The sequence below is a fragment of the Equus przewalskii genome, chromosome 14 (assembly GCF_037783145.1).
Source record: "Equus przewalskii isolate Varuska chromosome 14, EquPr2, whole genome shotgun sequence".
Lineage (NCBI taxonomy): Eukaryota > Metazoa > Chordata > Mammalia > Perissodactyla > Equidae > Equus > Equus przewalskii.
In genome coordinates, this window is record NC_091844.1 from 63,645,523 (window position 1) to 63,670,831 (window position 25,309).

The window sequence follows — 25,309 nt, forward strand, 5'->3', positions numbered from 1 at the left end:
AACTAAGACATACAACTGTGCACTGGAACTTTGGGGAAGGGGAAAAAAAAAGAGGAAGAAAGGCAACAGATGTTAGCTCAGGGCCAATCTTCCACACCAAAAAAAAAAAAAAAGCATACTTTAAGAAAAAATGTGTTGCATAAAAAAATAGAAACGTTCTCCTACAAATCAATGACCAGAAGATCTAGCTCATGCCTGAATACTACGGGTACAACAGCCTCTACCTACTCCAAAGTACCTTCATATATGTTCTGTAATCTGATCCTCAAAACTAGTTTTCAGTGCCGAGGGAGGGACACATCACTCCTTCCCCCATTCTACAGAAGAGGAAGATGAAACAAGTGGTTATCTTTACCAATAGGTAGTAGTATTACCTAAATTATGGGCCTAAGTGGAGCATTGCAGCAGCAAGCTGTAGAACAAAAATAAATCCTGTTCCAGACTTCTAGCATATTTCATTCATTTTCTTATTCTGCATACATTCATTAAGCAAGAACTATGAGTAAAGCCTTGAAGCACTGTACCAGGCCTTGTGGAAGACTCAGAAAAGAACAGAGCCTAGTCCCTAAAACTGGGAGTTTATAGTCCTGTGGGGAAGGTAAGACATATACATAAATAATTATAATATAATCCAAATGTGATCCTTGTTAAAAGAGATGCACGGACAAAAGTTCAAGAGTTCAGAAGTGGGGGAGTACCTAAAAGTGGCCACCCTTGTCTCAGATAACTCTTTTGGAGTTATATAGGATATAAATAAAGGGTATTTTATACATAGGATATATAGTTATGCCACGTTTTTTTTTTAAAGATTGGCACCTGAGCTAACATCTGTTGCCAATCTTCTTTTTTTTCCCTTCTTTTCCCCAAAGCCCCCCAGTACATAGTTGTATATTCTAGTCGTGAGTGCCTCTGGTTGTGCTGTGTGGGACGCTGGCTCAGCATGGCCTGATGAGCGGTGCCATGTCCACGCCCAGGATCCAAACCAGTGAAACCCCGACTGCTGAAGCAGAGCGCGCGAACTTAACCACTTGGCCACAGGGCCGGCCCCAGGATATATAGTTATATAGGATATAAATTTCAATGAAATTCTTCATTAAAACCAGGGGCCACTTTTAATTAATCTTATTATCCGCTTCTGTATCACGTGCAAGGAAGGGATAAGAAGACGGACTGATAGAAAAAAGCAAGAGTTGACACGGGTTGATTTGGGTTTTTCTGGTGTATTCTGCATGCTTCCTTTAGGATAAAAAAAACAAAGGGAGGATTCAGAGCCCAAAGGATGTCTGGGGCTCCTAAAAGCCCTCCTCATATAAGAGTTCCTTGCCCTACTTCTTACCAATTAAAGATTTACTTGGGATGAACAAACTCATCTTAGAAGAGTTAGGCCTGGCCTTGTGAATCACTGTAATCTAACAGCTTTCCTCCAAAAAAGAGATCGGGCCTCAGGTCAGTTCTGATCTGGAAAAGAGCTGGAGGAGGAGAGAGAGCATAAATTTCATGTATTGTAAAGCCCTTCAGGGAAAAGTATCAAATTTGAATTTATGACCTTACCACAAGCGAGGAGGGACGAGTTACCTACTAGCAGAAGTTATCAGATTAATTACTTCAGAAGTATCTCACGGTATACAAGAAGAAGAATGGGAGAAGAAATTTTTAAAAAAAGATTCAAAAGAAGTAGGAAAAGGTTTAAAGAAAGGAAGAAATATACCCCTACCCACAAGAAAAGCTAAAAAATTTGTTTGACTGTAAATAGAGTATTTTAGTGTGATTTCAGGAAAACTGTGGATAATATAAATATATCACACTAAACTGCTTATGAGGCCCATTGCAAGAAGATGTTGCTACTGACCAACCTCCCCAAGAAAGGCCAGCAGGAACACTTCTTATCATATGCTGCATCCTGTTTACCTCAGCCATCAGAAGAAATCCAAGCATCCTGGTCATCATTTATCATCTGGACGCTTGTCCCCATCCAGCTCTCTACTTCCCCACTCTGACTCTAACTCACCACCATTCCAGACTCTCCGCATCCTTCCCTGTGCCTCGCATCACGCAGACCCGGGTCAACGTCCCCTTCCCATCAAGATATCCCCACCACCCTATCTACAACAGCCATTCCCATCCCATTTTTACTCCCTTACCCTACTTTACATTTTTCTCCTGAGCACTTTTTATTAAATGTCTATTTCTCTCTTTGTCTACTGTGTATTTACCCCACAAGAATGTAAACTGATGTAAATTCCAGGAGAGAAAAGACTTTGTTTATTGCTGTATCCCCAGTGACTACCAGCACAATATCTGGTAAATATTAAGTATTCAACAGATATTAGCTGAATGAATAAATGAGAAGTACATAGTAATTTTTAATATATCTTTTAAAAATGTTTAACACTTTACTTGTCAAATTCCTGATGGCATATGTAACAAATAATTAGTGACATTTTCACATAGTTATGTAAACACATACATGCTATAATGATAAACAGCAAAGATTTCTAAGAATACTGAAGTGGGAAAATAAAGGCTCAGAGAGGACTCAAAGGATTAACATCTAACCAATTCCAAAACTGTATATAGAAAACAGTAACTTGCAAAATTTATATTACAGTACAAGTACAAAGTAAGCTAGCTTTCCTTTCTACAAGATAAAAGTACTTTATTTTTGCCTTATCTATAAAATAACAAAGGAAGAAAACATCAGAATTCTAACTCGTTTCCTAACTACGATAATAAAAATGCCTTTGGAAAAATGATGTATCTTAAGCAACTTGTGTTCATTGAAGACATGCATATCTTCTTTTTATCCATAAAACTAAAAATATATGGACTGACTCCTTGCTCTATGCCTTTTCTCTTCTTGAAAAGCCTTCTTTGATCTCGAATCCTCAAACATCTATTACTCTATCTTTCCTTTGCACTGCCACTCTTTTCCAACTGAGGTCTTCATGTATCGACTTTATTTTCTTACACCCCATCCCCTCCTTAATTCTCAGTAATGAGGTGACTACCCAGCTATTCCACTGAAACTGTCCTAGAGAGAAGCAATGCACTTCTAATTACCAAAGCCCACAGCCTTTTCTCCTGACTGCTCTACACTGTTGAATGCTAACAAGCACCCTCCATGCTCTTGGTATTGCTTCCTTCCTCAGCCTCTATAACCCATCCTGGTTTTGCTCCTAGCTCTCTGAAGTCATCTTTCTCATCACACCCATGTAGGCATCACCTTCAGCTTTAGACAAGAGAGTTGCATACTATTCTAACTTTGGAGTGATGATTCAAATTTGCTGTGTCACTTCATTTATTCATTCAACAAACATTTACTGAGCACCTATTATGTCGGAGATAGTGGACTAGGCCCTGGGATCAAACAACAAAACAAGAAATGTTTGGTCACAGCCCTCAAATACAAGCAAGTACAAAGAAAAATGCTTATGTTTAAATCAGCAGCAAGATATAGGCAGCCTGGAAACTAAAATGATGATTTTTTCCCCCTTAATTTCCTTAGGTGGCAGTGTTTCAACATAAGCAATCTAAGGCAAGAACATACCAGAGGCAAAATAATTTACAAGGAAAAAAGTATGAAATGGAAAGGAAAAAGACTTTACTCACTGTTGTAAATGCCAGCAGCTCCTCCTCAGTTAACTTATGCACCGGATTATTCTTTTGGAAATTTGTGCTTTAAATTAAAAAAAAAGAAAATTAATTCTACAATGCATGTTGTAACTAATGAAATATAACTTTTAAAAGGCAAAGTAAACTCTATTTATATATTTGAAAGCACATATTTTTATGTTATTGTATTGTATACAAATATAGATATGAATGTGTGAAAGATAAGTAGTACAAAAACTAATAAATGCCGACAAATAAAATGTGGTTGGTGTACTAAATGTCAACAGAATTTATCTTACTAGGAAAAAAGAAAACCAGTATGTGCCACTCCACAAAGAAAACGAAAAGAATTAATATGGCACCAACTCCTGTGTATTAAACTCACGCCAAAAAAAAATATTACTATAACCATTAGACAGGCAAAACTTAAGAGGCTGTCAAAGAGGCAGAACGATAGGAATCCTTAGATCCTGCTGGTCCAAGTATGATTCGGTAGACTAATTCTGAAAAACAATTTAGCACTATCCTATAGAGTGATCATTCACGTATCCTGAAATCAGTAATTCCATCCTCTGTATAGAGTCCAGAGAAATTCTTGAACAATTGTACCAAAAATCATATACACAAATATCCATGGTAATATTGTGTGTAATAGGGGAAATCCATTAACAAACCAAATATCCGGATGGGGCAGAGCAAAATGGCGGGGTGAGCTGACCCGGGATTCTCTCCCCTCCAAAATACAACAAAAGATTGGAAGAACTGAATTTCAGAGAATAAACATAATGCCAGCTCGTTAGAGACCTACAATACCAAGAAGGCGGAGATCATAAACCTAGCTTTACCCCTTCGGAGGCGCTGGAACGGTAGGAGAGAACATCGCTCCCTCCCCTAGAGTCTACGATCGCTGCGGCGCGGGTCAGGAAGGAGCGGGGGAGGGGACGCGTGACGGGGGGATCATCCAGGACTCCTGCCGCTGATTCAGTGGAGACCCGCTGACGGGGGGAAAGCTTCTGTCTGCGGGGACCCTATAAATCAAGGGCCTTGGGAGACCAGAGAACAGAACTGATCTGAACCGAGACCGGCGCGTGTGAGTAACAGCCCCTCCCCCCTAACAAAGCCAGTGGGCGCAGCCATCTTGCCCCAAGGCAGAGAGCTAACACGCCGCTCTCGACCCCCATCTAGTGGCGACAGGCTGTAACTGCAACTGAATTCTACCACCATGAGAAAAAACCGCTCCTGTACCATCCAGCAATTTATGAAAGCCCCAGACCAGAAGGAAAACAATAAAAACATAGAATTAAGTCCTGAGGACTTGGAAGTAGGTAAACTAAGTGATAATGAGTTCAGAGCAGCTATAATAAAAAAACTCAATGAGGTAGAGAGAAAGAGAGAGAAACAAGCCGAGTTCTGGAGTTACTTCACAAAAGAGATTGAAATCATAAAGAAGAATCAAACAGAATTACTTGAGATGAAAAACACAATGGACCAGATAAAACAGAATACGGATTCCCTCAATGCCCATGTAGATAACATAGAGGAGAAAATCAGCATAATCGAAGATAGACAGGCTGAATGGCACCAGACAGAGGAAGAAAGAGAACTAAGAATTAAAAAAAATGAGGAAAATCTCCAAGAGATAATGGATTCAATGAGGAGTAAGAACATAAGGATCATAGGAATTCCTGAGAATATGGAAAAGGAAACTGGAGCAGAAAGTGTGCTGAACGAAATTATTGAAGAGAACTTCCCAAATCTAGGGATCGACAGAGAAATGTGTGTAGAGGAGGGTTTTAGATCTCCTAGATTTGTCAATGTAAAAAGACCTACTGCAAGGCACATAGTAGTAAAGTTGGCAAAAAGGAAAGATAAGGAAAGAATACTCAGGGAAGTAAGAGAAAAAAGGAGAATAACCTATAAAGGAGCCCCTATCAGACTGTCAGCGGATTTCTCTACAGAAACCCTACAAACTAGGAGAGAATGGAGTGACATATTCAAAGCTTTAAAGGATAAAAATCTTCAGCCAAGAATACTCTATCCAGCAAGAATTTCCTTCAGATATGAGGGAGAAATTAAATCTTTTCCAGACAAACAAAAGTTAAGGGAATTTGTAACCAAAAGCCCTCCATTACAAGAAATCCTCAAGAAGGCTCTCATACCTGAAAAAAGAAAAAAGGGAGAAAGGGGACACAATCCACAGACTAGGGAGACCGATGGATAGAACCAGAACAGGATAGCAAATATTCAATTGTAGCATTAGGGTAAAGGTAAGGAAACTACCAAAACAAGGACGATCTTAGCACTCTAACTACCAATTAATAAGACGAGTTGGAATAAGAAATGAAAATAATTATTTAGGAGGGGAAGAGCAAAGGGTCTAAATCAGTATTGGTCAAGTAAGTAAGAGACCACCAGAGAATAGACTATATTATACACGAGATTCTAAATACAAACTTCAAGGTAGACACTAAAATAAAGTACAGAACAGAGTCACAAATCATAAATAAGGAAAAATCTTAAGAAACCCAGCATAAGAAATTGCAGTATTAAATGGGTAGTCTAAAGCAAACAGGAAAAGAAACACAGGAAAACAAGATAATGAGTGACAGATTAACAGCACTAAGTCCACAGGCATCAATAATCACTCTCAATGTGAACGGATTGAACTCCAATAAAAAGACACAGAGTGGCAAAATGGATTAAAGAACAAGATCCAACAATTTGTTGCCTCCAGGAAACACACCTCAGCCCCAAGGACAAACACAGACTCAGGGTGAAGGGGTGGAGGACAATACTTCAAGCAAATAGCAAGGGAAAAAAGGCAGGTATTGCAATTCTTATATCAGACCAAGTGGATTTCAAAATAAGACAGGTAAAGAGACACACAGAGGAACAATATATAATGATCAAAGGGACACTTCACCAAGAAGAAATAACGCTTATAAATATCTATGCACCCAACACAGGAGCACCAAGATTCATAAAGCAACTATTAACAGACCTAAAGGAAGATGTTAAAAACAACACAATAATAGTAGGGCCCCCAACACCCCACTCACATCAATGGACAGATCATCCAGACAGAAAATCAACAAGGAAATAGTGGAGCTAAATGAAAAACTAAAACAATTGGACTTAATAGACATATATAGATCACTTCACCCTGAAACAGCTGAATACACATTCTTCTCAAGTGCACATGGAACATTCTCTAGGATAGACCACATGTTGGGAAACAAGGCAAGCCTCTACAAATTTAAAAAAATTGAAATAATAACAAGCATCTTCTCAGATCATAGTGCTATAAGGCTAGAAATTAATTACAAGAAGAAAGCTGAGAAAGGCACAAAGATGTGGAGACTAAACAACACACTACTGAACAAGCAATGGATCATTGAAGAAATTAAAGTAGAAATAAAAAAATACCTGGAAACAAATGAAAATGATAGCATGCCATACCAACTCATATGGGATACAGCAAAAGCTGTCTTAAGAGGAAAATTCATCGCAATACAGGCACATCTTAACAAACAAGAAAAATCCCAAATAAGCAACCTTAAAGCACACCTAACTGAACTAGAGAAAAAAGAACAAATGAAGCCCAAAGTCAGCAGAAGGAGAGAAATAATAAAAATCAGAGCAAAAGTAAACACAATTGAAACGAAAAAGGCAGTAGAAAGGATCAATGAGACAAAGAGCTGGTTTTTGGAGAAGATAAATAAAATTGACAAACCACTAGCCAGACTTACAAAGAAAAAAAGGGAGAAAGCTCAAATAAACAAAATCAGAAATGAGCGAGGAGAAATAACAACAGACTCTGCAGAAATACAATAGATTATAAGAGAATACTACAAAAAACTATATGCCAACAGAATGGATAACCTAGAGGAAATGGATAAATTCTTGGACTCATACAATCTCCCAAAGCTCACTCAAGAAGAGGCAGACAATTTGAACAGACCAATCACAAGGAAAGAGATTGAAACAGCAATCAAAAACATCCCAAAGAATAAAACCCCAGGACCAGATGGCTTTCCTGGGGAATTCTACCAAACTTTCAGAGAGGATTTAATACCTATCCTTTTCAAGCTATTCCAAAAAATTAGGGAAGATGGAACACTTCCTAACACATTCTATGAGGCCAACATCACGCTGATACCAAAACCTGACAAGGACACCACGAAAAAAGAGAACTACAGGCCAATATCACTGATGAACATAGATGCAAAAATTCTAAACAAAATTTTGGCAACCAGAATTCAGCAATTCATCAAAAGAATCATACATCAGGATCAGGTGGGATTCATACCAGGGACACAGGGATGGTTCAACATCTGCAAATCAATCAACGTGATATACCACATCAACAAACTGAGGAATAAAAAACACATGATTATCTCAATAGACGCAGAGAAGGCATTTGACAAGATCCAACAGCCATTTATGATAAAAACTCTGAACAAAATGGGCATAAAAGGAAACTACCTCAACATAATAAAGGCCATATATGACAAACCCATAGCCAACATCATACTCAATGGGCAAAAACTGAACCCCATCCCCCTGAAAACAGGAATGAGACAAGGATGCCCTCTATCACCACTCTTATTTAACATAGTACTGGTGGTCCTGGCCAGAGCAATCAGGCAAGAAAAAGGAATAAAAGGAATCCAAATAGGGAGGGAAGAAGTGAAACTCTCACTGTTTGCAGACGACATGATCTTATATATAGAAAACCCCAAAGAATCCATTGGAAAACTGTTAGAAGTAATCAACAACTACAGCAAAGTCTGCAGGGTATAAAATCAATTTGCATAAATCAGTAGCATTTCTATACTCCAGTAATGAACCAACAGAAAAAGAACTCAAGAATACAATACCATTCACAATCGCAACAAAAAGAATAAAATACCTTGGGGTAAATTTAACTAAGTAAGTGAAGGACCTATATAATGAAAATTACAAGGCCTTTCTGAGAGAATTGGATGACGACATAAGGAGACGGAAAGACAATCCATGTACATGGATTGGAAGAATAAACATAGTTAAAATGTCCGTTCTACCTAAAGCAATCTACAGATTCAACGCCATCCCAATCAGAATCCCAATGACATTCTTTACAGAATTAGAACAAAGAAACCTAAAATTCATATGGGGCAACAAAAGACCCCGAATTTCTAAAGCAATCCTGAGAAAAAAAGAACAAAACGGGAGGCATCACAATCCCTGACTTCAAAACATACTACAAAGCTACAGTAATCAAAACAGCATGGTACTGGTACAAAAACAGGTGCACAGATCAATGGAACAGAATTGAAAGTCCAGAAATAAAACCACACATCTATGGACAGCTTATCTTTGACAAAGGAGCTGAGGGCATACAATGGAGAAAAGAAAGTCTTTTCAACAAATGGTGCTGGGAAAACTGGAAAGCCACATGTAAAAGAATGAAAATTGACCATTCTTTTTCACCATTCACCAAAATAAACTCAAAATGGATTAAAGACCTAAAGGTGAGACCTGAAACCATAAGCCTTCTGGAAGAAAATGTAGGCAGTACACTCTTTGACATCAGTATTAAAAGGATCTTTTCGGACACCATGCCTTCTCAGAGAAGGGAAACAATAGAAAGAATAAACAAATGGGACTTCATCAGATTAAAGAGCTTTTTCAAGGCAAATGAAAACAGGATTGAAACAAAAAAACAACCCACTAACTGGGAAAAAATATTTGCAAGTCATATATCTGACAAAGGCTTAATATCCTTAATATATAAAGAACTCTCGCAACTCAATCACAAAACATCAGACAACCCAATCAAAAAATGGGCTGGAGACATGAACAGACATTTCTCCAAAGAAGATATACTGATGGCCAATAGGCACATGAAAAGATGCTCATCATCGCTGATCATCAGGGAAATGCAAATCAAAACTACACTAAGATATCACCTTACACCCGTTAGAATGACAAAAATATCTAAAACTAATAGCAACAAATGTTGGAGAGGTTGTGGAGAAAAAGGAACCCTGATACACTGCTGGTAGGAATGCAAACTGGTGCAGCCACTATGGAAAACAGTATGGAGATTGCTCACAAAACTAAAAATAGAACTACCATACGATCCAGCCATCCCACTACTGGGTATTTATCCAAAGAGCTTGAAGTCAGCAATCCCAAAAGTCCTGTGCACCCCAATGTTTATTGCAGCACTGTTTACAATAGCCAAGACGTGGAAGCAACCTAAGTGTCCAGCAACAGACGAATGGATAAAGAAGATGTGGTACATATATACAATGGAATACTACTCAGCTGCAAAACAGAACAAAATCATTCCATTTGCAATAACATGGATGGACCTTGAGAGAATTATGTTAAGTGAAATAAGCCAGCGAGAGAAGGATAATCTGTGTATGACTCCACTCATATGAGGAATTTAAAATTATGGACTAAGAACAGTTTAGTGGCTACCAGGGGAAAGGTGGGGTGGGGGGTGGGCACAAAGGGTGAAGTGGTGCACCTACAACACGACTGACAAACATTAATGTACAACTGAAATTTCACAAGATTGTAACCTATCAATAACTCAATAAAAAAAAAAAAACAAATATCCAAAAGGAGACTGATAAATTGTGAAATATTCACCCAACGGAATGCTATACTGCCAAGTAACCTGCAGCTCTACACAACATGAACGAATCACAGAAACACAATAACGAGAGGGAAAAAAATCACAGAAGACTACATATAGTAAAATACCACTTTTATAAAGCTCAAAGACAAACAAAATGAAGCCAATGTGAGTAAATATATGTTTTGAAAAGGCAAGAAAATGACAAACACAAAATTCAAGCTAGTGGTTACCTTTTGAGGAGAGCAGGACGACGAGACAGGGAAGAAACACAGAGACTGTGCTAATGATATTTGTAATCTTCTAGTTCTTGAGTGGTGGGTTCACTTTATTATTAAACTATATAATTTACATTTATATATTATATAAATTCTTTTGTATGTAAATATTACTTATATTAAGAATGAAAAGAAAATACCACTCCACAAAATAGGAGGACTTCCTTGTAATTTTCAGTATTTTTAGAGGAGTTTATAATGAGCATTAAATGTTTATATAATAATTTTTCAATGAACTATTTTTATTGTTGGTAAGAAAAAATAGCAAATGAAGAGAAAAGAATTATGAAATCACTTCATTTAAAACATACACAACATACCCACACGCAGACATTTCTAGTTTGACTGCAAAAAGGACTTTTGTACCAGGGCAGTAAGATGACCCAATTAACGCCTAAGGTCCTTTCAGTTATAAGACTATGATTCTGATGAGTGAACAAGAGCATAAATGTCATTCCATGATAAGAACCTCATCCAAAATGGATCAACATTCATCTCTCACACAGAAAATTCCAATCCTAAATTCATTGTATAAAGCATACAGACAAAGTGAAATGTGACAGGGTCATTACAAATAATCATGACACAGTCACTGAGTCAGGCCACCACTTTTGACCATAATTTACTGATTTAGGCTTAGCATATATTAATGCATACTTGAAAATCAGACAATTTTTTTTTTTGGTGAGCAAGTTTGGCCCTGAGCTAATATCTGTTGCCAGTCTTCCTCTTTTTGCTTTAGGAAGATTGTCCCTGAGCTAACATCTGTGCTCATCTTCCTCTATTTTTTTGTAGGTGGGACGCCGCCACAGCCTGGCCTGATGAGCAGTGTGTAGGTCTGCACCCAGGATCCAAACTCGCGAACCCTGGGCCACCAAAGTAGAGCATGGGAACTTAACCACTACGCCACCAGGCCAACCCCCAGATTGTTAATTAAAAGGAATTATCCTCCCCACTCCAGCAGTCTGAATTACTGAAGGACTGCTATATTTTAAGCTATATACTGCTATATTTAATTCCTCCCACAATGACTTTACACAAAAGCAATCAAGTATACTGAAGTATACTTGACCTGGGACAAGTTCCAGTGTGCAGTCCAGGTAGAATCAAACTCAAGCAGGAGGCCACAGAAGGGCAAGAGTAGACGGGAAGGAAATGAAGCCGGCCCCACTGTTTTGCCAGTCTATCAACTATAAGAATTTACCTTCTCTACATCTCCTTTCCAAACCAACCCACCCTGCCACAATGTCCAAGGTGCCTCTTCATAGGGTTTAGTGGCCATGGGGATCAGACAAAGATCAGGCAGTATAACAAAATCACTGTTTACAAACTGCACAGTAACTCAGTTCATGCAAATCATCACTTCACGGGTGTTCTAACCCAGAGGTTTATAAACTGTATTAGATGCTCTAAGATTCAGAATATGATCAAGTAGTTTCTACCAAACAATGAAGATGTAAATTGTCCATGAAATGCAGTCAGCACTTTAACTGTTCTATATATTGAGATTCCACCAAGATCTTATTTGGGGAAAATAACAGTATTTGAAGACAAGTATTTTCTTCTTGGCTTTTAGTCCCCTCTCAACTGTGAAATCTAACTCAGTACAGCTAAAGCTCAACAGACAGGAATGCCTAAATATATATATATTTGGCTTGATTTAATTTTCTGATTAATTGACAACTATGAATGTGTGAAAATAATGTTTTAAGAAACAGCATAAAAGAGAACTCAGAATTTGGGGTCAGTAAAACCTGGATTCAAACCCTAATTGTTGCTTTGTTATTCTGAGCAACTCATTTAGTTGTTTGAACTCTGTTTTGCCATCTGAAAAATGGTGAAAAATAACAACCTATAGGGTTACTAGAATATAAATCAGGGATAATGTGAAAGTACATGATATTCCTAGCACATAGTATTGCTTGTAAATGAATGCTATTTAGATTATTTAAACACTAAGTATCATTATGAATCGAACGGTAATTTTTCAGTGGTAAGCATAAATTCTGTCACTGGAATCAAATAATATGATAGGTCAATTGATTTGGATTTATAAACAGAACTCTACAGGTATGCTTCCTTTTAAACAAACAAAAGGGGACTGCAGAACTGAATTCTACTTTTGCATAAATGAAAACCTACCGTGAGTGTAAAGGAGGTAAAATGCTATGAGGGAAACACAAAAGAATGAGTTCTACTGAGTTAAAAGACAAGTCTTTTTTCCAAATGCATCCTTTTTTAAATTGCTATTACTAGTTTCAATACTGTAACTTTGTGAGATATCCTATTTTGAACATTCCTAAATCTCCAGACGGGAAATGTGATATTTATATAATCTGAGAGTACCTACCTAAAAAATGTTAATTACAAAGGTAAAAAAGAATAACTTTACGTTGGAGAAGCCTGGCAGACACCACTTTAATCATGGATCAAAGTTAATACCACCAGTAGTGGGACAAATCAAAATTGTGCTCTATCTTGCTGGGATACGAGAACCACAAAACTTCCCTTCTCTAATATCCCTGCTAATGAAGCATAATGTGAACCTAATCATAATTTTATAAATCAGACAAATTCAAATTGAGGGAACGTCTACAAAACAACTGGCTTATAAATTTCAAAAGTGACAAGATCATGAAAGTCAAGCAAAAATGAGGAACTATTTCAGATTAACAGATAGTAAAGAGACATGACAATGAAATGTAATGCATATGTTCTAGACTGGATCCTTTGCTATAAGGGAGATTATTGGCACAACTGGCAAAACTTGAATGGGGTCTGAGAATTAAATGATAGTAAATATAAATATTAATTTCCTGATTTTGATAGCTGTATTGTGGCCATGTACAAAAATACTCTTATTTGTTGGAAACACACACAAAAGTATTCAAGGGTGACAGAGCATCCCATTGGAAAATTATTCTCGAAAGTTCTTTCCAACGCCTTGCCCTTGCAACCTTTTCCAAGTTTGAAATTATTTCAAAACGGAAAAAAAAAAGGAAAAACTATTTCCACCACACATAAGGTTCTGTTCCTAGGTACGGCTAACCAAAGAAATTTTACTTATGAAGGAAAGAGAAGGATGAGTTTACAAACTCACAGGAGATTCCTGGGATTCCTAATCTCTAACCCTTTAAACGGCTGCCCAAGTATTCCTTCTGGATCTTCATAAGCATTACAAGATTCCCTATTCATCTAGAACTCTTGGGATCTCCTTGAATAAAGATTTCCCCAACACAAGAGAACCACATGCAAGGTGTTCAAAGTAGCCCAGTAAGTCACCAACTTACCAGATCCCAAGGATAACAGCAAGCTCTTCAGCACATAGGTCAGGCATCTGAAACTGTTCACAATCAGCTAATTTTATCTCATTCAGAACAGTATCATCATTGAGCTCAAGATTCTGGTGGAATACAAAAAAAATATTTAGACCAAAAATTAAATTTGATTCATTCAACAGATGGTATGCAATAGATTGCTAAGGGGGATAACTTGCATTTTTGTTTAAGATTATACAATGCCTACATATGGTCAACAGTCTGTTTCTAGTGAAAAACGTTATCAGGGACAATTTCTGTGCAGAAATGGAGGATGTGCCATCTAACCTCAGGAATGTACTGACAATAACAATAACAGGGAATAAGAGCTATCATTGGTTGAGCCTAGTATGCAAAAGCCCCTTTACTGATACAGGATTCAAAGCCAGATTATTCTATTCTCTACCTCTAAATTCTACTCTAAAACATCAACACCCAACTCTGTCTCTCAACAGTATAGTGTAATTAGTTGTGAAATGTTACAAGTGATTTGTTGTTAATTAATGACAGAAATATCAAATTGACAACCTGATTCTAAAATTTATATGGAAATACAAGGATCTACAATAGCCAAAACAACCTGAAAAAGAATAAAATCTGAGGACTTAGAGTACTTGACAGAGTACTTGCTTTCAAGAATTACTACAGGGGGGCTGGCCCCGTGGCCGAGTGGTTAAGCTCGCGCACTCTGCTGCAAGTAGCGCACTGTTTCGTTGGTTCGAATCCTAGGCGCGGACATGGCACTGCTCATCAAACCACGTTGAGGCAGCGTCCCACATGCCACAACTAGAAGGACCCACAACGAAGAATATACAACTATGTACCGGGGGGCTTTGGGGAGAAAAAGGAAAAATAAAATCTTTAAAAAAAAAAAAAGAATTACTACAGGGCTGGCCTGGTGGCCAAGTGGTTAAGTTCTCGCACTCTGCTTCGGCAGCCCAGGCTTTTGCCAGTTCGAATCCTGGGCACAGACATGGCACCACTCATCAAGCCATGCTGAGGTGGCATCCCACATGCACAACTGGTAGGACCCACAACTAAAAATAGACAACTATTACCAGGGGGCTTTGGGGAGAAAAAGGAAAAATAAAATCTTTAAAAAAAAAAAAAAAAGAATTACTACAAAGCCAAGAAAGTGTGGTACTGGCATTAAGACAGACATGAAGAAGAATGGAATAGAATAGAGTAAAAAAATTTAGACCCATGTTATATGGTCAATTGATTTTTAACAAAGGTGCCTAGGTGATTCAACAGATGAAAGTCTTTTCAATAAATCATGTTGGAACAACTGGATATCCATTTGGGGAAAAAAACGACCCTCTACCCTTATCTCATACCAAATACAAAAATTAAACCAAAATTGATCAAAGACCTTAATGTAGAAGGTAATACTAAAATACTTCTGGAAGAAATCATAGGAGAGAATATTTACAACCTTGGGGTAGACATACAGTCCTTACTTAGGACACAAAAACATGAACCACCAGAGAAAAACTTAATAAATCAGATATCATCAAATTAAAACTTCTGCTCTTTAGAAACATAGTTAAGAAAATGAAAAGCCAAGCTACAGACTCAGGGAGTATATGCACAAAACAAATATCTGAAAAAGGACTTGTATTCAGAACATGGAAAACTCTTAAAACTCAATAATAAAAAGATAAACCCAATTAAAAAATGGACAAAGGATCTGTACAGACACTTAAGAAGATATACAAATGGCCAATAAGCACACAAAAAGATCCTCAATAATAGTAATCAACAGAGACATACTAATTAAAATCAGAACTACTTAGTACGCACACATTAGAATGGATAAAATTAAAAAGACTGACAATAGCAAATGTTGACAAGGATCTAGAACAATTAGAACTTTCAGATATTGCTGGTAGAAATGTAAAATGGTACAACCACAGAAAAGTTTGCCAGTTTCTTAAAATTAACATACATTTACCGTATGAGCTATGAATTCCACCCCTAAGTAGTTTCCCACAAGAAATGAAAACATATGTCCACACAAAGATATGTATATAAATGTTCACTGCAGTTTTATCTATATTAGCCCGAGACTGGAAACAACCCAAATGTTTGTCAACAGGTAGATTTTAAAAAGTTATGCTACATCCATCCAATGGAATTCTAACCAGCAATAAAAAGGTCGTACTGACACAAGCAACCACATAGACAAATCTCAAAAACACTATCCTGAGCAAAAGAGGCCAGATACAAAAAAGTACATACTATATGATTTCATTCACACGAAATTCTAGAAAAGGAATACTATCTCTAGTCACAGAAAGTAGATCAATGATTATTTAGGGCCATAGGAGTGGCGGATTAACTGAAAAGTGGTATGATGGAATTTTCTAGGGTAATGGAACATATCTTGACAGTAATGGTTGAGTGTATATATTTGTCAAATCTCATCAAATTGTACGAATAAAATAGGTCAATTTTTCTGTAAGTTATATTTCCATAAAATTGATTTTTAAAAAAATGAGTTATCAAAAAATAATAAAATCACAATGAGATATCACCATACACACACTTGCTGGAATGGCAAAAATTAAAAAGACTGACAATACCAAGCATCGGCAAGGACACAGAGAAACTGGCGCTCTCACAGATTGATGGTGGGAATGTAAAATAGTACAACCACTTTGGGAAGGAGTTTAGGAGTTTCTCATCAAGTTACAAATATACTTATCACACAACTCAGTCATTCCATTCCTAGGTATTTACCCAAGAGAATTAAAAACATATGTTCACACAGAGAATTACACATGCATGTTCCAAGCAGCTTTATTCACTACAGCCAAAAACGAGAAACAGCTCAACTGTCCACCAACAGGTGAATGGATAAACACACTGTGGTTTATCCATACAATGAAATAATACTCAGCAATAATCAGGAGCTAATAACTGGTATCACACCATGGATAATCTCAAAAACATCATGCTAAGCAAAAGAAACCGGACAGAGTATTATTATATGATTCCATTTATTTGAAATTCTAGAAAAAGCAGCTCCAATCTGATAGAAAGCAGATCAGAAGTAGGGGAAGTTTGGGGCCAGACCTGTGGCCGAGTGGTTAAGTTCGTGTACTCTGCTGTGGGGGCCCAGGGTTTCACCGGTTCGGATCCTGGGCATAGACATGTCACCGCTCATCAGGCCACGCTGAGGCGGCGTCCCACATGCCACAACTAGAAGGACCTGCAACTAAGATATACAACTATGTACCGGGGGGATTTGGGGAGATAAAGTAGGGGAAAAAAAAAAAAGACTGACAAGCGTTGTTAGCTCAGGTGCCAATCTTTAAAAAAAAAAGAAGTAGGGAAAGTGATTGACCACAAAAGAGCATAAGTGGACTTTTTGGCATAAGGGAAATTGCTCTTTATTTTGATTGCAGTGGTGGTTACATGGGTCTATCTGTTTGTCAAAGCTCAGTGTTCATTTAAAATAGGTGAATTTTATTTTATGTAAATTATTCCTCAAAAAACTTGATTTAAAATCTTTTTCTTATTCAATAAGAATAACTAAAAACTAAGAAGACTTTAGAAGCTAAATGGAGCTAGGCTTAGCCCCCAGTTTCAGAAGGCTGGAAACTGCCTGTGGAGAAGAGGCCAACCTCTTAACTGGTAAGCCGTTATTCTGCCCAAATCGCGGCCCAAAGGCACAGCTTTCCTTGTCTATCCTCAAATTCCCCCTAACTGTAGGCCTAGCGCTATCCACAGGGTTTCAAGAAAAGAGTACAGCAACCTCCAACAACTAATGATGGGAGGAAGACAGAATCCAGGCTGCTGTTCAGTCTCCACTGAACAAGTGGCCTTTCCTCCCTGAACCAGCACCTTCAGAAGGCAGGGCTGGCAGGTGGACAGCACAGCCTCGTGGCCATCCATTTTCAACACAGGCCTTTCAGAATTTTTAAAACACAGCCAGATGTAATTTTAAATTTTCTACTAGCCACATTTTAAAAAGTGAAAAAAAGAAATTATTTAACCTAATACATCAAAATTATCCCTGTATCATTTATCAATAGAAAATTACTAACTAGATATTATACATTCTTTCTTCTTAGACAGTCTATGAAATCTGATGTGTCTTTTACACGTCAGCATATCTCAATTTGGACGAACTTTATTAACAATCACACACGGCTGACGGTCACCATAGTGGACAGTGCAACTCTAGAGTACCCCAAAACTCACCTTTTTACATCCTTATGGGGTTGTACCAACCTGCTTACTAATATCCAGTGTTTAATAACACATTTGTAGAGTGCTTTTATAAATCTAATCTGATCCTTTAACAAAGTGTGATGTGGGAAAAATAAATGAGGAAACTAAGAATATAATATCCTTCCCAGGTTCTCACCCAGGCCAGACAATAAGGATGGGACAGGAACCAAGTCTCCTCCTCCCAGCCAGGCGCTCCTTCCCCTTCACCACAGAAGATCTGAGACATGCCAGTGCTAGCAGCAGGGCGTTATTATTTGCCAGCTACAACCAGGTGATCAAAATACTTTTGATAGTCATTCAAGATTCTGTAGGTTCCTATTCAGCTCTCTTTGAAATTAAAATGGGTCTGCCGCAGCACATACTTACCTAGCTGTTCTATTTAACATATTGTTCTACTTTAGTCCCACTCGAACCTCATAACATTCTAGTGAATCAAGAAATTAGCTACCATCTTTTAGACCTCTTCAAGTGATACTTATGATACTGTTCCTGTGTACCCATCATAGATTTGTTTCTGTTTTCAGTGTTGCCTTTGCTGTAATAAACGCTATATCTAGCTTACCTAGCAAAAGCCTGACACTGCGCTAGCATGGACTTTTGGACAGGCTGAGGTTTTGCATACAACCTTGTACAATCCTGCAACAGAGGCCAGCCACATAAGACATATATCAGGACTCTCTTGTATTATAGAATTTTCCCTCGTGAAAATCTTTGATGTTACAGCTGACAAAAACAAAAACTGGTACTGCAGAGCTGTTTTCTGAAATCTTTTAAGCTAAAATCACATGCAAGAATTGAGTTTGCAGCTACTAATTTTGAGACCTTTTAGATCTGTAGGAAAGTGTTATGTATAAGCAGCAAACCAATCAGTGCTGCATCTTGGATATTTAGTTTTATCTTTTGTTAAACACCATCCTGGTGCATTCATTCATACCATCTAATATATGACATACTGTTGTAGTATGTATAATTCTGTGAACTTTAGCTCCCTTTGTATTCATTTTAAGCATCTAAATAAATTGCTGTATTGTGCTTAATGGAAAAAAAGGATTACCACATAATTTATCTCCAATATGTGGGACACACCATATTCGGCATTTAATGTATTTTTCCTACCCGTGATGGCTGATTGCATGTATGTTTGTGTTTTCTGTGAATACACAGTCTTAATTTATTCTCCCTTCCCCCAACACACAACTGAACAATAAAGAACAGAGACTGTGTCTTTGATTTCCACATGGGTGTTGCTCATAATTGTTGACTTATTAAATTTGGATATCCAATAGCTTTAGTCCATGTAATTCCCCATTAATAACAGGTTAAAAATCTAGGAAGGCCCAAAGGGAAATATTATGTTCCTCACTGGCAATAAAATTACCGTATTTCCTCAATTCTCAGATATACATTTTGAAATTGTAACATTTTTAATCAGGATATATTCTGTAATCACTATAATTGGTATAATAGTGCTCCTTTTTTTCCCCGAAGAGAGGTTATTAAACAGATGCTTTATTTTATAATCTAATAGTGTCTCTGACATAAGGAAATATGATATATAACTAATTAAACAATTCTATCTTCCATCCTTGAGTATAAAGTTGTTTCTATCTAATCCATACCTACATCACATAATTTGTACTTCCCACCTTTAAGTAGTAATTAATGGAAACCCTAAGACTATCTGAAGGTATACTGAAAGATTAAATAAATTCTGTATTAAATTGTACATCATTTTCATACATTCCTCATAATAGTCATCATATCCTGTTTATCATCACAGGGGGCAATTCTCAATAGAACTCCATATGGATTACTAAACTATAAGCAACAATGGATTACTAAATTATATACTTGGATTGCAGAATTAAATCTCTTCCCGTTGGTGCTGTGGCCTAAAAATCAGGCTTATGACAGTGAATCTAAGACTTAGGCAAGGACTTAGGTTACATCAAAAAGCTTAAGAAGGAGGATCAAGTCTATATAAGGAGGAAATGGGGGATGGAAGCAGGTATCAACACAGTTCCCTACAAGCATCAACAGAGCAGTACAAACATTCATTCAGCTACGGTTCTACCTAGTTCAGGAAGTACAGGCTGCACCCTCTGTAGTCTTATCCTGGAGTTGGTACATCTTTCCCTTCCTTCCTTCTCCTCTTAGAATCAATAGCTGTTCCTCTCTGAAGTTATCAGAAATGCAAACAAGTACTCGGAACAACCCAGGAGGTATTCAATATCTCATCAAAGGCCTTCCTTGGGACTCCTGAGTGCTAGCATCCATGGACCCTAGCCTTGGCATTATTTTCAGTGCAGGATAGAATTTTAGTGTTCAATGTACCCAAGGCAAATTTGTTTGCAGGCCCTGGAATGAAGGGTTAGCAAGACATGGGCTTGAAGGATACTAACATCAACCAAAGGACAACCAAAAGTGTTGGTTTGGGGTCTCTGGGATAAGGAAATATAAATGCTAATGACTTCCACGGAAGCAGACGGAAAGGCCTAAAAGCAGATAAACTGACCAAGAGCCATAAATTTAAGCTACAAGAAGAGAACGCATCAGCCAACTGAGGAAAAACATACTAAGACAGCAACCAGCCCAGTAATGACAGAGTAACAAAAGACAGATCAGAAAACTGGTAAAAAGGAATTCTGATCATCTGTTTACATATTTAGAAGAAGCCCAAGAAATTTCAAGCCTCTTAATGTTAGAAAATATCCATGGAAGGCAAAAGTAAGGCAACAAATATGGTACCAGCTAGAAAAATTAGTCACTACTCAGTCTGCCATTTGGATTTTTTCAAGGCGGGTAACACATAACTAACTGCATCATTAACTCATATTTACTGAAGTCAGGAAGAAAAACAACATTTTATCTCCACTTAACAGTGAAAAACGCTTAAATATGGGTTGTTTTTTTTTTAACCCCCCAGCCACCTTGAGAAAGCTCAAGAAAGGACAAAATGAAGCCTCTTCCCACCTCATTCAGTGTTTCTACAAAACTTACCTAAAGAAGCTGTTAGACTTGGATGTTAATAACTTACAATCCTACCCACCTTGGTTAAATGTTCCTGAGGAGTAGGGGCTGGACTGAATTCACAATTGGAAAACACATCTCTCTCTCTTCTTACATCTAGAATAAGTTGTGCCACATAATTTTCCTGGAACCGTGTCCTTTTTCCCAAAGCGCCTGAAAAAAATGAAATTATATTTATTGATTTGTCAATCAGATCTACTGTACAATCATAAACAGTAATATTTTCAGACTGCTTTAGAGTTTATAAGGTATTTTCTCCATTTCAAATAAGAGAAATCTTAGGCCCAGTGATGATTTTAAAATGACTCATAAAATCATAAAGCCAGTTAGCTATGGGGACAGACCTCAAACCCAGGATTCCTGTCACTAGATTCCACGTATTTATTTTTGCCTCAAACTACTTCCTTCCTCAAAAAAGAGTAACTCATTAAGCATCGTAGGTAGAAGAAATATTATCATGTCCACATAACAGATGAAAAAACAGAGGTTCTGAGGTGCAGCCACTTGCCTAAGATCACAGGGTTTCTCTGTATCAGAGCCAGAGCTTAAAGCCAGTCTTCAGCTTCTAAGTCCAACAGTATTTCTATTACACTATCTGGCTTCACGTAGCACCAAAATTTGTTTCATTTTGTATCTGAAATAACTTGCTGCAGAATAGCTTTAAGAGAAGCAAAAGTTCTAATATCCATTCTCTGGCAACAGCCAGATTACAAAGACCAGTGTGAGAAGTCTGGACTTCATCCTGCAGTGAGTCTGGCTCTAAGTTATACATCCACCTTTTAAACATGGTACACTAAAATAGCTATTGAGATGGTCTAATACTGCTTATTTTTTTATAGTAAGGCTACAGCTGAACCAAACAAAATAATAATCTGATTCTCATTTTATATCTGTGAGCGCCACATTTGTACCAAGTTCTTCCCTCTTAACTTGGAAACGAATATGAAGAACTAGCTAGTAAACACACCAACAGCTAAAGCTGACTATACAGAGTACTGTGATACTAGTTTTTTAAATAGTCCTAGGACCAAAACATAATCTCTGAAACTAACCTCACAAGTTATATTATATATATTTTCAAATACATACAAGACTCCAACTTACACATGGTCATTGTTCCAAAAGTTATAAGCTGGATATTTAACAATTGTCCTCATACAAACAATGTAATAAAAGATGGCTAAGATCCCAGATCAGGCCACAAAGTCATATTTAACTCATAATATATCTGAAGGATTTTATTGACAGGACTAGCTCAATAAGAAGCATAGAATATGTGGGCTAAGAATGGGCCTTAGAGATGATCTAGACTAGCCCAGAAAGGACAAATAGGTTCAATCATTTCAATATTCACAGGTTAGCAGTCATAGGCTGGAAGGCTGAGCCCAGGTTCAACAGGTATAAATGGTGTGATCAATGCTGATGTCTGACTTGCATACTATCTTCAATATTGAATGTCAATTTATTATGAGACACTAGGGATAGAGCAATACATCAAAAGAAACCACTGTTTCTAATTTGGTATTCAGAAGAAACACAGAGGTTTTAGGAGAAATTCTGTGATTTATTTGTTCATTCAACAAATATTTACTGAGTGCCAACTACATGCCAGATAGTGTTGTAAAGCATTGAAGAAACATCTAAACACAACAGTCAAAAATTTCTGTTCTTAAGAAAAGCAGGATGGAAGCCGTAGGTGGGTATTTACAAGAAAAGGCCATGTAGGAAAGCCAACCTAAACTTGGGAATCAAGAGGAGCTTAGGAAGCCCCCACCCATGACCAAATGGTCAAAAGTTCATTTGTGGACTGCCTGGCTGCTATTTATTCCTAACATGTGTCTAACTAGATTAGAAAATAAATAGACATCCCTGGCATAAAGAAAATATGTAATTTCAAATTTGTTCTAAGACTATGAATTTTTAAAACAAAATCTTTAAAAATCTATTTTTGTAAAGCAAAGAATAGGACACAGAAAATCAAATACAACCAAACAATACAACCAAACTGCGAATGTATGTATTAGTTTTACCATAAAAATAAATTAATTATCCACAAAAGGTAAAAAAGTCTTACCTGTCAAATCAATTTGTAATTTGCTGATGTCTTTAGCAATATTGAACTCATCTTTTGCTTTTTTATATTCATAATAATATAAAAATATATATGCACATTCCAGATGGAATTGAATAGCCAAATATCGACCTGAATCGCCTACAAACAGATTCTCTAGTTTTATCACTGCAAGAGGAAAGATGAAAATTAAAAACTATGATGAGAATAAAATCATATTAATGATTAAAATGTTGAGTCCATAATATGTGAAGGATATATTATATAGTCCCTGCTCTTAAAGAATTTTAAATCTGGAAGATGAGAAACATATAACAATAGTTCACAGCTGGCATTCTCTGAGCACTTGCACATTCCAAGCATGAAGCTAAAGACATTTACCTCCTTTATACCACACAGTCCTAGGAGAAACAATTCATAACCCTGCTCCTTCATGTTTTAGAGTGCTTGTCTTAATCATGCTGTAAAAAAAATAACGGCAATACAAAGTGATGATACAAAGTACCAAATGAATCTACAAAGAGTTAAACAACACGAAAATCTAATGAAGAAGGGATCAGTTTAGTTTCCCTCCTAAAGAATATAGAATTTCTCCCCTAAAAGAAAAGGAGAAACACGGGGCTGGCCCCGTGGCCGAGTGGTTAAGGTCGCGCGCTCCGCTGCAGGCGGCCCAGTGTTTCGTCGGTTCGAATCCCGGGCGCGGACATGGCACTGCTCGTCAGACCACGCTGAGGCAGCGTCCCACATGCCACAACTAGAGGAACCCACAACGAAGAATACACAACTATGTACCAGGGGGGCTTTGGGGAGAAAAAGGAAAAAATAAAATCTTTAAAAAAAAAAAAAAAGAAAAGGAGAAACAGATATAAATCCATATATATCTAAGACAGTATGAGTATCATATAGAGAATGAATGAACATTGGCTTAGCAGTCAGATTCTAAGTTATTTCTTTAAATACCTGAGATGAACAGATAGGCGGATAATAACGTACCAACATAGTATCTGAAATAAAATGATTGTCAAAATGAATTATATATAATAAAGGGGCTAGCTGACATCCACCCAGTTGCAGGGGGTGTCTACCAGGTCACCTCATCCATCTCCATCCCTCTACAATATCCCTGATAAACTGCCCCTCACAAATGTTTCAGTATGGGTTAGTCAGCATTTCACAAAGCAGTCCACAAGAATAAATGCATAATGAAGGAACAGAAAACGCATTTCCAATATCCAAAGTCTGAGAATCAGTTTTCTATCATTCAAGCTAAAGGGGAAGTGATAACACTGAATGCCTACTCTGGCTAGCACTAGGAATTTTACACGTTGTGTCATTTAATTCTCGCAATGATGTCTCTCAAGTTGACATTATCCCCACTTAATTCATTAGAAAATTGAACTCAGGGGCTGGCCCCGTGGCCGAGTGGTTAAGTTCGCGCACTCCGCTGCAGGCGGCCCAGTGTTTCGTTGGTTCGAATCCTGGGCGCGGGCATGGCACTGCTCCTCAGACCACGCTGAGGCGGCATCCCACATGCCACAACTAGAAGGACCCACAACGAAGAATATACAACTGTGTACGGGGAGCTTTGGGGAGAAAAAGGAAAAAATAAAAAAAAAATCTTAAAAAAAAAAAAAAAGAAAATTGAACTCAGACAGCTTACTGACTAGTCGCCTCAGCTGTTAAAATGGCAAAGCCAGGATACAAATCCAAGCTTGTTGGAAAAACGGGGGAGGGAGTTGGCAGAGGAAGGAGTAAGGTCAACAGGGTAGAGGTGTTGTCCCAAAACCCAATCTACCTTACCACGGAGTAATCTAGCAAAAATACCTCTAGCTAAGAAATAGACATCCTTTGTCTTACTATGAACTGAAATTAAAATGAGTTTGAAAAAGAAAGATAGTGTTTCTCTATATATGGCCAGACTTTTAGAGATTCCCTTGACTCAAATAAAGAGAATAAGTCAAGATTATATGTCTTACTTCAAAAGGCAGAGACAGGCATCCAAACAAGAATATCTCACAGTGAAAATTCTTAGATTTCCTCCATGCAAACCAAACTGAAGAAAAGCTGGATCTGATGATACTCCGTGTTCTCAGTGAGTGCTTTTTCTTTGTTAACTCTCTTTGCCTTTTGT

The 25,309-nt window shown here is 37.5% G+C and overlaps 1 protein-coding gene across 5 annotated transcripts in view; it reads right to left on the reverse strand.

Moving 5' to 3' along the window:
- The window catches only part of TTC27 (tetratricopeptide repeat domain 27), a 177,876-nt gene that overhangs the window by 125,219 nt on the left and 27,348 nt on the right, over nt 1–25,309 (reverse strand). For 3 of the 5 annotated variants that reach the window (XM_070574210.1, XM_070574213.1, XM_070574214.1), the window contains exons 6-9: nt 23,182–23,346; nt 21,127–21,260; nt 13,812–13,924; nt 3,610–3,676 (exon numbers count right to left, since the gene is read on the reverse strand). In XM_070574210.1, the coding sequence (XP_070430311.1) occupies nt 3,610–3,676; nt 13,812–13,924; nt 21,127–21,260; nt 23,182–23,346 (479 nt within the window). The remainder of the gene's footprint in view (nt 1–3,609; nt 3,677–13,811; nt 13,925–21,126; nt 21,261–23,181; nt 23,347–25,309) is intronic. The other 2 variants (XM_070574215.1, XM_070574211.1) reach the window with 1 other exon arrangement.